The 12905-nt window shown below is 37.2% G+C and overlaps 1 protein-coding gene across 1 annotated transcript in view; it reads left to right on the top strand.

The window, feature by feature from the left end:
• The first annotated feature begins 394 nt into the window (after nucleotides 1–394).
• LOC115816318 (butyrophilin subfamily 3 member A1-like) overlaps nucleotides 395–12905 on the top strand; it is a 31432-nt gene continuing 18921 nt past the window's right edge. Inside the window, exons 1-2 of the mRNA XM_030779275.1 lie at nucleotides 395–449; nucleotides 4072–4422. Of these exons, the coding sequence (XP_030635135.1) occupies nucleotides 395–449; nucleotides 4072–4422 (406 nt within the window). The remainder of the gene's footprint in view (nucleotides 450–4071; nucleotides 4423–12905) is intronic.

Raw genomic sequence — 12905 nt, forward strand, 5'->3', positions numbered from 1 at the left:
TAGACTCAGGGTTTGCACCTGATACATTCCTTAAACTACTATAGCAAGAGGAGGGATGAAGAGTTTGTAGTCTAACTTTATATTGCAAAACTAAACGAAATGGACATTAAATGGGACTTTCTATTATAGTTTACAGTTGTTGAGGACCATTGTAAATTGTGATAAACGTTTTTAAAAACGATGAATATCCTCATTTCGCATTGAGACTGGGAAAAATGTTTGCAACAACTGGAACATAGATCAGTCAAGCATGTAGGAGTTCATTAGTCGGACGCAAAGACAGGGAATAACTCGTTAATTTGAAAAGTTCATTACTTCATTTGTTCAGACACCGATTTTTCTTTGCCCACTAGGGGGCTGTTGGGTGGCCAATCACCAGTCTTTGCAGTAACCGATGTGTGAAACCCCAGAGGCAGAAAACTTGGAGGAGACCAATGACGTAAATCAAGGTCAAATGTGTCATTGGATGTCAAAAAATAAATCGCGTTTTGTCATTTAAAAAGATTGGACAAAACCAGTATGGTTGAATGAAAAAATTGTGATTGGTTCGCGAAATACCTTCTCTCAGTTTTTAGTTAGAGATCATGTGAGGTCATACCGTTTCAGTTACTGACACATGAACGATATACGAGGAAGTGGGAAGTGGGACTAAAATAACTTAAATGAAACTGCAAATTCTCTGATGATCATTTACTCTATTAATATACTGTCCTTGCACCGCAATTGAGATAGCACATTTAATCGGACGGAACAAGCAAGAAACTTGTGAACTGTCAGTGCTGGTCAGGCAACTATTCGACTGATGCACCGCACCCCTACGGTAAGTAATAGTATTTTATCCATTATTTAATGTGTTGATAGTGTTTCAGTGAGCGTGTGTGTATGTGTGTGTGTGTGTGTGTGTGTGTGTTCATCAGGCTATAACTTTAAACGTCTTTGACACAAACAATTTGTCACAACAATCAAAACCCTCTGCTGTTTGTAATCGAATTAATGTGATCAATTAACGCTTTAATATTTGCTGGATGCATTTCTTGGTGTTTGTTATTTACTATCTAAATAGTAGTTATTTGCTACAGATAAAATAAAAACATCCGGGCCTGTAAGGTTTGACAGAATAATAAAATGTACTTGCTCATAATCTCTGGGAGTTTTATGTATAGTAAAGTTAGCAGTAAAGTGACCAGAGGTCAACCATAACTACAGCTGTTTCCTCAGAATGAAATGGTGTTATTTTTCCTGTTTCGTAGATTGACCGGAGGAACCGAAATCTTTAAAACATTTTACTGCAGTGTCGGATGAAGCGGGAGAAGAGAGTTAATACAGACAGGTTATGCAGTGCTGCTCTACTGACAGAGGTCAGAGGTCCAACAGTTGTGTGTGTGCTGGTATATACGTGTGTGTGAGTTTTATACACAAACACTTTCAGCCTACATTATGTTTAGTAGTCACTAGTCTGGGTTTTGTGATGTGCACAAAGTTAGGAAACCTAGAACAGGAATGACCCCTTTTTTGTTATAAGTTGTTTGGTTTGGGCAACATAAGGATGAAAAAAGACTTGCAGATAAAAGTGGCCATCATGATATAGAGAAATCAGAGTAAACCAGCCAGAGAGACTGTAAAACATCTTGGCAAAATCAGTTGTTTGTAACAATCAGTAACAAGAAAGAATACGCTTTCAAGATGGTAAAAGCAAGTAACTAGAAAGGAAAAACAAAATGTCACTGTCCAGGAACATTGGGTGCTCACCTTGCATCTGTGTTTGTTTAAGGGTGAAGTATACTCTGAGTAAGAGTAAGGAATACTCAACCCAGACTTGACCTGTCTGTATATCAACAGAACCAAACAGAATGAAAAATTGGTTAAACTATGTAACAATATCAAAAACTACAATAATCTGTCTCCAGCACTCCAGCTGTTATCCTCCTTGTTAGTCTCCAGGTTTATTGATGACAGGGTAGCAACACTTACCATCACACAGCATTCTAAACCAGTTCCTATTTTAGACCATCTTCGCTAGCTGTATCCTACAATGTTCTACATGTTTAATTACATTCAGTCTATAACACATACGATACATAGCTGTTAAATCTACAGTACATAACTGATAAAACAATGAAAACAATAATACTGATACACTGAAAAACAAAAACAAAAAAAACAGCAGCAGCAAATACTGTCGTCTCATATGTCATATATCATATACACTGTAATCACATGAATGGATATACACTAAAGATCTATAACATTCCATGATATGACGTCAATGTTTCTTAGGTTGTACTCTGTACATTCTTAGTCTTCAGCAAAAGAAATATCATTTCATATCAGACATTCTGATTTAATGTTTCTACTCATATAGACAGTGATGGAAATGTGCCAGAATACAGCCCAACAACGTTTCGGGAGTAAAACTCCAGAGGGAATGGGGTTTCGTCTCAGAGTAATCAGAACTCAGTTTATAATTTCTAGTGTTTCATATCCGAGTAATCACAGACAAACTGGTTACTAGATAAATAAGTGAAGTGCCTCATTTTGTTTTGTCCTCTGACAACCCAAATCTGAAAAATCAGTGAACGAGTGTAATAGATTTTGCTCACACCCGATTGGCTTTTCTTTTCCTTTGGATGGGTTGGGGGGTTGGGGGGGGCCTTTGTCACCAGTACAGTCAACAAGAGAAGAGTCCTCTCCCAACCTGCATGTCACTAATTTTTTTGTTCACTCTCTGAATGTGCTCTTAACATGTTGTCGTAAAAATATATTTGCAGTGGTAATTCTTTGCTATGCTTGTAAATATCTGAAAATGAGGTTTAGTTCACAATATTTTGAATTTTTTGAAGCATGCTACACAGAACTTTGCAAAGGTTAAGTGATATTATGGGATTTTGCTAGCTAGTTAAGCTAGTTAAGCGTTAAGCTTTTTCCTTATAATGTGCGTCATTGGAGAGGATGACGCTTAATGTGAGATAACAACCATACTCCTAGGATTTCGGTTTTGATTTCTTTTGACAGGAGGAAGTGTTCCTGAAGAGATATCCCAGAGAAATTTGCCACATTAAGCTTTTTCACGTTGAGCGTTTTAGAATGTCCTGGTGAACTGAGGCTTGACATTCACCAGTGTGAGTGGGAGGGATGTCAGGCACCCAAGCTGAGATGCTGGCCTATATAATTTCCACATTTTAACAGTGCAATCAAAAAGTATAAATATAGTACAAGAATGTGCTGACGAAATGTGTTTTGCACTTCGCCCTTTATTGATAGCATATGTTTAGAAAAAAACAAAAACAAAACACGAATATCCGAATCCCCACACTGAAAACCAAATACCAACCCAACAAACAAATATCTGAATAGTCGAATATTCAGTTCTAGACTTACAACTAACCCACTCTCTTACACTTTACCCCTTACCTACTGACTGATAGTTCTTATGACCTGTGTTCCAGTGTATGATATATATTACTTGTTGTTCCATGCAACAAGGAAAAACATCTATCATCTATCTCTAGTTCCTTTTTGAGACATCTCATCTTGCCCGTTATACCTTTAGATTATGATTTGCTGTTATTTTAGTAGTATGGCTGTATCTGTGATTAATGTTGAGGCCCATAGCACCCTAACTCTTAGCACGGTTTCACCCTCCTCACTGGGTGATAGCTTCTTTTCTTCATGGGATGTGTTTTACACATCACGAGATGTGTTTTACTTGAAAACAAGAAAAAGCATTTCATTTTAGTTGGTAGACTTTGCACTTAGTTGCTTTTTTGGAACCCTTTCTTTCAGGAATGAAGTCGCTATTTGCAGTTTTTCTCCTCCTTCTCTGCATTACAGTGTCCAGATCAGGTAAACCATTATTTGAATTTTTACACTTTGGCCTGGTTGTGCATGAGTGTGTGTGTGCATGTTTGTATCTAGTCAGACTGTGTATGTGTTTATGTCCAAAAAGATTGTGTGTGTACATTTTACATGCCAACCAAAGACATGAGTGTGTTTTGTCCAAATTAAGTTGTCACCTTAGCTCAGCAGTTTGAATGAGGTATGTATGTTTCAATTCTGTTTGTCTGATTCCAGATCAGTTTCAGGTTGTTGGTCCAGATGGTCCTCTTGTTATTGAAGCTGGTGAAGATCTGATTCTGCCCTGTTCTCTCAAACCCAACATCAGTGCTGTGGACATGACAGTGGAGTGGTTTAGACTCCATGCATCAGACTCACGGGTGCATTTATACGAAGATGGTGTTGACAAAAACAACAAGCAGGTTGTGTCTTACAGAGGGAGGACATCACTGTTTAAAGAGGAACTGCAGAAAGGCAACACTTCATTAAAACTCTCCAGAGTAAAAGTTTCTGATGAAGGAGAATACAAATGTTATGTTCTGTCAAAAGACTGGTCTGATGATGTTACTGTTCAAGTCAAAGTTGAAGGTGACACTCATTCTTTATTTCAAGTATAATTAATGGAGACTGTTTTTAACATCTTTTATAGCAATGACTGTGTTTGCTGTCACTGATTTTAACAGCTATGGGAACCTACCCAGTGATCTCTATGGAGGGCTACAGTACTGGTACAGGACTCAATCTACTGTGTGAGATTAAAGGCTGGAACCCTGAACCTGAAGTTCTGTGGCTGGACAGTGATGGAAATCTTCTCCCTGCTGAAGATACAGAGACACTGAGAGACACAGAGAGATTCCATGTTAAAAAACGTGTCACTGTACAGGACAGTAACACAAGGTTCTACTGCAGAGTAATATTGAGAGATCATATGAAGGAGGCAGAGATTTTCATCTCAAGTAAGTAAATCTACATTAAGAAACAATGCTTGTAAAACAGTATATTAGGTTTTATTTCTTTAAAAAAGAAGACTTCTGAGTGCAAAGGATATGAAATCCAAAATCAGTGTTTGTTGCAGAGGGCAGTTGTAATGAAAGCTCTATGAGGAAATAAAAGCTCAGAACCTAGTAAAGTAGATAAAACATCCATGTTGTGAAGGAGGAGAGAAACCAGGTGTAGTTGTATAGACAAGGTCAGTTCACTAGGGTTTAAGTCAGAGCAGTGACTCTTTTTGGTCAGATGCTACCTGTAGATCAACTCCTATCCTTGTCCCTTTTCCACCTTTTTATAAGCCCATATGTTCTTATTGTAATGAATATTTGATGTTATTTTTGTTTCAGGTGAAACATTTGAAACCCTGAGGACTAAGGTCATCTTAATTGCAGCTGCTGCTATATTTGGAATTATTTCCTTACCTACTATAGGACTTATTATAGTAGCAAGTATTATGTATTGTATAGAGGCGTGTTGTGATCTGTTTTGATCTGTTTTTTCTTACAGTATTGTATCCAAAGGCTTGTGTGTAACAATCAACGTTGGTAACTGAAACGCAGAACACAGACTCAGCGTTAGAATGAGTAATGAGTTAGTTTACTGACAATTTGGAGAATGGAAATGGAAGTAGCAAGCAAGGGAAGCTGGTGGCAGGAGTGGTTAGCAGAGTAGTGTTGGAAACATGGCAGGGCAAATGGATGGAGGAAGCAGAATTGAGAGCGTGGCTGGCAGGTGAGGGGCAAGCTGGTAAAAACTGGTTGGCATAGGAGCGATCCTGAGTGTAAAGACAGGGAAGTTCTGATAGGCCCCAGACATGTTCTATGGATCTGAAGTTACAACGTGCATGTAGGCTGCAGCGCAATAAGCTACTGTAATTGATTTGTTTTTTGATATAACATTCTGAAACGATTCTCAGCATTTTGCATTTCTCTTGTTATTCTTGCAAAAAAGCACAATTCAAACTGCATTCATTTTGAAGTTGATTTATGTTACTTTGAAAAGTACAATAGTGTTGTTGTATGCTTTGAAAACTTTTTTTATTTGACTGATTTAAAAATATGTGCATTTAGTTCATGTAATGAATGAGTTCATATAATGAGAGACAAATGAATTTGCACTTTAAAAAGCCACAAATGCTTGTTACAACTTAAAATGATTTTTGGAGGGTGACACAAATATAGTTTTTTTTTTCAACACTGTGAGAGAACAGTATGTATAATTTAAAAATAAAGCAGGTGTTCCAAAAAACGTATTTGTTACATGAACTGTCACACCTTTTTCATTGCAAATGCAAATTAGCAGATGTACAGAAATTGTCTTAACTAAGCAGTCTAAAAACACTGGGCCCTTGAGATGTATACTCTGTTAACTCCTTTATCTGGGTGCCAGAGGAATTGCAGTTGGAAAGTTGTCAGCCTCTGCTGGCCAGGTTCATATGCAACCTGCAGGTAGACAAAAGAATTGTTTGATGATATTTTGTCATTTGCAAACTGCTTTACCTGGTTTTGTGTGTTGGAGGAGATGGGTACTTGCCTGTGTAGTGATACAGTTGAAACTTCATATAAAAGGACATCTGTCTGTACCTGGTTATTTAAATGGATTCAAATATCCCAGGGTGAACAATGAAGTTTTTTCTGTTTTAGAAGATGAATTTGAAGCAAACTTCATGATAGACTCCCAGTTCTCAAAGATTGGGCCTTTGCAGATATAGCCCCCAAACTATGGAACGAGTTGCCTCTGCATGTAAGGCTGGCCCCTACACTGCCTGTTTTTAAATCCAGTCTTAAAACACATTCCCTGGCTTTTAACTCAGTATGAGAGTTGCTTTTTTCTTCTGTTGGTCTCATTGCTTCTTTTTACTGTCTTTTTTCCATGTTTGCTTGTTTTTTAACTGGTCTCTGTGTTTTTATTGTGATTTTGCATTTTTGATTGTACAACACTTTGGTCAACTGCGGTTGCTTTTAAACGTACTTTATAAATTAACCTGACTTGCCTCGAATCACTGTATTCACTGTATTTTGTATTTGATATACATATGTATGTGTGTGTGTGTGTGTGTATCTCTTTATATATATATATATATATATATATATATATATATACACATATACACACACACACACACACACATATATATATATATATATATATATATATATGAGAGAGAGACGTTCTGAAATAAGGTTATAGTTACAGCTCAGTGATATTAGTAATAAGTCTAATGGTTACACTGAAGCATCAACCAGAATTTCTCTGTACCATTGACATGACGATGCCATCTACGAGGCTCATCAGCTACAGAGCCCAGCAGGCTCTGAGATGCAAGGCTGATGAAAGGGGTGTTGAGAAAGACACCACTTCTACAAGCAGGAAAGAAAAGAAATTTTCTGCATAGGGAAAAGAAGCACAAGAACTGGACAGACGTGGAATGGGAAAGAGTGCTGTGGAGGGATGAGTCCAAGTTTGAAATTTTTGGGTCCAACAGGTAAAGTTATCAGGAGATAGCAAGTTATCCTCACACTTACTGTCAAGCAGGATGGAGACAGTGTCCTGGTATGAGGCCGTGTTGGAGGGGGTAAAGATGGCAATCTGAATCGGGTGCATGGAATCCTAAATCAGAACAATTTCCATTCCATTTTACAGGGCCATAATATTCCTTTTGGATAGCATTTGATTGGGGTCCACTCTAAATTCCAGCAATATAATCACTCCATACACACCTCAAAGCAAAAGATGTTTGGAGAGAAAGGAGGTCAAAGGGGAGTTGTCTGTAATGGACTGGGGTACTTGATGATCCTACATGAACCCAGTCAAACTGTTCTGGGATCAGCTGGATTGAGAGGTTTGCAAGAGGTATCTAACTAGCTCTGCAGACCTCTGGGAAGACAGAGGCAAGAAGCTTGCCACAGCATCTATGAGGAAGGTCTGAAAAAACAGACTGTTCATATGAAGAAAGTCAAAATAAACTGATGCTTACATATTAAAAACATTTTCAAAAGTTAGGTGTCCCCAACCCTTCGAGGTGCAGTGTATCATTTTTATAACAAAAATAGTTCATGATAACACCAGGAATACTGTTTTATTTTGACACAGATTAATATGATAAGGTACATTCAGACTCACTCTCTGTCACATGTAACTCTGTCTTATCTCATGAATTCATTACCATTTTCTGACTTTCCTTTCCTTCTCTTATAATAATTGAATAAGGGTCAACGGGAAAGACTAACCAAGAGAGAGAGAGAGAGAAATCCAAGGAGTGAGAGACAGACATACTCAAGTGTTAACTACAGTTGAGGAATAGTGATCTGGTGGCTTTTTCCTTCATCCTGTAGTCTGATAACAGAGACAGGAGTTCCTTTTACTTCATCTCTTTCAGGTTTAGATTAGACAGATGACAGAGATGCTTGTCTCTGGTGTCATTTGTATACAAGTTGCATTTTACTTTTAACTAAGTTAAAATTGGCCTTTAATGATTGTTTCTACCATTGCTGCTGCCATGTTACCAAACCATTTAACTAAACCATGGAAATATCGTATAGTTTTTTTTTTTTTAATTATAAACACTGTGTCTGCTTCCTGTCTCAGAGGTATTAGAAGTTCAGAATCTAGAGTCAACTGTACTTATAACTGAGCAAGGAAAAACATTATCTCAGTTTAATATAGAAATAAGAACACTGTTAATGATAGAAAAATTAGTTTTAGGTTACAGAACATAAGGTCACTAACTCTGAAGAACATCCATGAGGATACTGACAGTGTGTCTGAGAACAGCTGTTATATCCAGTTTTGAGTCTGTCTGTGACACTCATAATATGGTGGGGTTGACTGTATTTATGACATTTGTGTTGATCATGTAACATTCCTTTTCCCAGAATCCAATTTTCTCTCATTTCCTTGTTTCTTGAGAAGTACAGTTCCTGACTATTGTACTGGTTATGTCATTACTCCATCCACTGCTGCAGCACTAATTGTTAAAGTCACTGAATTGTTCACATTTATAAATAAACCATCTGACCTAACCTCTCTTCATCAGTAAACTGAAGGTTTACATGTTACTTTATGTGATACCCTAGATATGTTTGTGTGGTGTAAGAATAAAAGAGCTAAGAGAGAAGAAGTCAAACAAGTTTTTCCAAAACTGGAATGCAGATGAAGCTTGACTAAAGTGCAGGAATGTCAGATCACCTGGACAGATTACCTTCTTACCTGCCTAACACTGATTGGTTTCCTCAAGGTTTCTATAGTAACCAAAGAAAGTTTTTCCACATCATTGTTGTATTGGGCCTGCCCAGTCAAAGTTTCAGGTTTGGTATTTGGTAAAACAGTTTTGTGACAATGTCTGCCGTACCAAAATTTGTACACAGTATTTAATTTAAACTGAATTCATATGAATCGCTGATCTATTTTGATTTGTAAAGCAGTGTACATGGGGAAAACCAGTTTTTCCCTGATGTTTCAGTAAATGTGTGCTGTGTATGAGCATGATAAAAATCATAATATTTTTTTATGTATCAATTTCCTATTCATTTCCCATTAATTTCACATTTTCCTATTTTAGAACATTTTCACTCGCTGCAGGAAGGAGACTTAAATCCCACAGTATCGCACAATGTTTATATGTGTAATTACATTCAGTCTATAGCACGTACATAGAGTATATACACTGTATATGTATATGTTAGCATATATATATTAACATATATATGTTAATATATATGTTAAACTATCATATGTTAACATATATATATTAACATATATATGTTAAACTATTATAATAATTATTAAGATGTTTGATTTTAATAATTTAGGAAAAATCTGTACAATGTTTCTCTGCTGAACGTTTAGTGCTGTCACTTTATTAAACGTGTTTGATCGTAATAATTTAAGAAATACCTGTAAAATAACAGTAGTTCTCTGCAAAACCTTCGTTGAAAATCTCTGTAAATTTGTTGTTTTTGCACTTTATTTGAATAAGTATGTTTTGCCTCAGTTTTATAGTTTTTGTTTGGCAGCCAATGCTGCCAGTCATTTGACCATTTTTTTACTTTTTTTTTTTTTTTTTGGCAGTGTAGCAAAGAGACAAGATGACATGGCCTGTCTCTATGTGTTACGTGTTAGTGTCTAAATCAGATGTTATGTCCAGCAATGTGCCCTTTGGACAACAGGGCCAAGGACAGGAGACCCTGCAGTGAGCACAGCCTCTGTGTCCTGGTTCTCTCTCTCCCCCTCTGCTGGTCATTTTTATGTTGGGTTTATGTCTTCACTTCCTGGTTTCCTTTGCCTCACCTAGCCAATCAGTAGTTGCATCTGCATTAGTTAATCTAGTCCTGTTCTCTGTTTGTATGAATTCTCGTGATTGTGTTCTGTTGCTTTGTATGGAATTATCAATACCTGGCGTCTGTGTCAGTAATCCTGAAATATGCTCTGCCTTGTTTCAATAAATTCTGAGCAATTCTGCAAATATACCTGGCATTTTCCCCAGTTTGTGGCAGAATTCCACATCAAATCGTGGATGCAGCAGATTGACCTGAATTCATGCAGAAGCTGGACAGGTATGATGGATCCCCTTGGAAGTGCTGGGAGTTTCTGTCTCAGTGCTTCCGGTACTTCACACAAAAGTGGATCCACGCTGAAAATACATGAATAGCAGTATTTATTAACCTCCTTAATATATAGATTCCAACACTGAAGCTACAATAAAAACTCAGGGATTCAAGATGACACTGGTTTACACTGTTGCATTTTTTTCTCTTGCTCTTTTCTGTTCTCCTCTGTTTCTCAGCCAAACATCATAAGTTCTCATCTCAAAGGACTTCATTTTCTGTACTTTGGAATGCAGGAGGATCACATTTCTCTCTCTCTCTCTCTCTCTCTCTCTCTCTCTCTCTCTCTCTCTCTCTCTCTCCCTGTCTCATGTTACAGTAGAAATGAGAACATTTGGAAATCATGTAATATTTAAAGCTACAGTAAGGACATGAGAAATTCAGCAATAACCAGAGCAAAATGATCAAATGGGTGCTACATTAATGATTAAAATGATTAGAAAAAGTCACATTTAAGAAATAAATGGCATGAGTAATTCAATAGAAGATTTCACCAAAACAATTATCAGCAAAAGAACATGATTTCATTTTATTTTCCTGACCAAGCTGTTTACCCCCTAAGACGATGAGAAAACAAGCTCTAATATTACAGCCACAGGCATCTGGGGAAAAATACTCTGGCAAGTAACAGATGATTAATCAAAAACTGAATTATCATTATCTGTGCAGTAATGTGAAGATGTGGACTGCCTTTTAAAATATGTTATTAATCCATACGAGGGTCTGTGAGAATGTACAGAATTAAGGGATGTTCTCATCTCTCTAAATCATATGTACACATATTATTAATGATATGACAGACTTATTATAAAATCATACACCAAATGTGTAATATCGTTAAAAATCACGTAACATTACTTTAAAACAGGGTTGTTGTTTTTTTTAATCTTGATGTTCATTACAGTAGACTCAGGGTTTGTACCTGATACATTTCTTGAACTACTATAACAAGAGGAGGGATGAAGTCTTTGTAGTCTAACTTTCTACTGCAAAACTAAAGGAAATGGACCTTAAGTGGAACTTACTTTTATAGTTTACAGTTGCTGAGGACCATTGCAAATTGTGGTGAACGATTTTTAAAAACTATGAATGTCCTCATTTCGCGCTGAGACTGGGAAAAATGTTTGCAACAACTGGAACAAAGATCAGTCAAGTATGTAGGGGTTCAGTAGTCGGACGCAAAGACAGCGAATAACTCGTTATATTGAAAAGTTCATTATTTGTTCAGACACCGATTTTTCTTTGTATACTAGGGGGCTGTTGGGTGGCGATCACCAGTTTGTGCAGTAACCGATGAACACTGTTTGAAACCTCAGAGGCAGAAATTTGGAGGAGACCGATGACGGAAATCAAGGTCAGACACGTGATTGGATGTCAAAAAATAAATCGCGTTTTGTCATTTGAAAAGACTGGACAAAAATAGTACGGTTGAATGAAAAAATTGTGATTGGATCGCGAAATACCTTCGCTCAGTTCCTAGTTAGAGATCACTTGAGGTCATGCCGTTTCAGTTGCTGACACATGAACGATATGCGAACCGTTAGGAAGTGGGAAGTGTGAATAAAATAACTGAAATGAAATTGCAATTTTTCTGGTGATAGTTTACTCTATTAATACACTGTCCTTGCACTGAAGATAGCACATTTAATCGAGTTTTACTTGAAAACAGGAAAAAGCATTTCATTTTAGTTGGTAGACCTTGCACTTAGCTGCTTTTTTGGAACCATTTCTTTCAGGAATGAAGTCACTATTTGCAGTTTTTCTCCTCCTTCACGGCATTACAGTGTCCAGATCAGGTAAACTGTTATTTGAATTTTTACACTTTGGCCTAATTGTGCGTGAGTGTGCGTGTTTGTATCTAGTCAGACTGTGTATGCATTTATGTCCAAAAAGATTGTGTGTGTAGATTTTACATGCCAACCAAAGACATGGGTGTGTTTTGTCCAAATTAAGTTGTCACCTTAGCTCAGCAGTTTGAATGAGGTATGTATGTTTCAATTCTGTTTGTCTGATTCCAGATCAGTTTCAGGTTGTTGGTCCAGATGGTCCTCTTGTTGCTGGAGCTAGTGAAGATGTGATTCTGCCCTGTTCTCTCAAACCCAACATCAGTGCTGTGGACATGACAGTGGAGTGGTTTAGACTCCATACATCAGACTCACTGGTGCATTTATATGAAAATGGTGCTGACAATAACAAAAATCAGATTCAGTCTCACAGAGGGAGGACATCACTGTTTAAAGAGGAACTGCAGAAAGGCAACGCTTCATTAAAACTCTCCAGAGTGAAAGTTTCTGATGAAGGAAAATACAAATGTTTAATCCGATCTGAACATTGGTATGATGATGTTACTGTCCAAGTCAAAGTTGAAGGTGACACTCATTATTTATTTCAAGTATAATTAATGGAGACTGTTTTTAACATCTTTTCCAGCAATGACTGTGTTTGCTGTCACTGCTTTTAACAGCTGTGGGAACC

This window comes from Chanos chanos, chromosome 7 (genome assembly GCF_902362185.1).
Source record: "Chanos chanos chromosome 7, fChaCha1.1, whole genome shotgun sequence".
NCBI classification, from domain to species: Eukaryota; Metazoa; Chordata; class Actinopteri; order Gonorynchiformes; family Chanidae; genus Chanos; species Chanos chanos.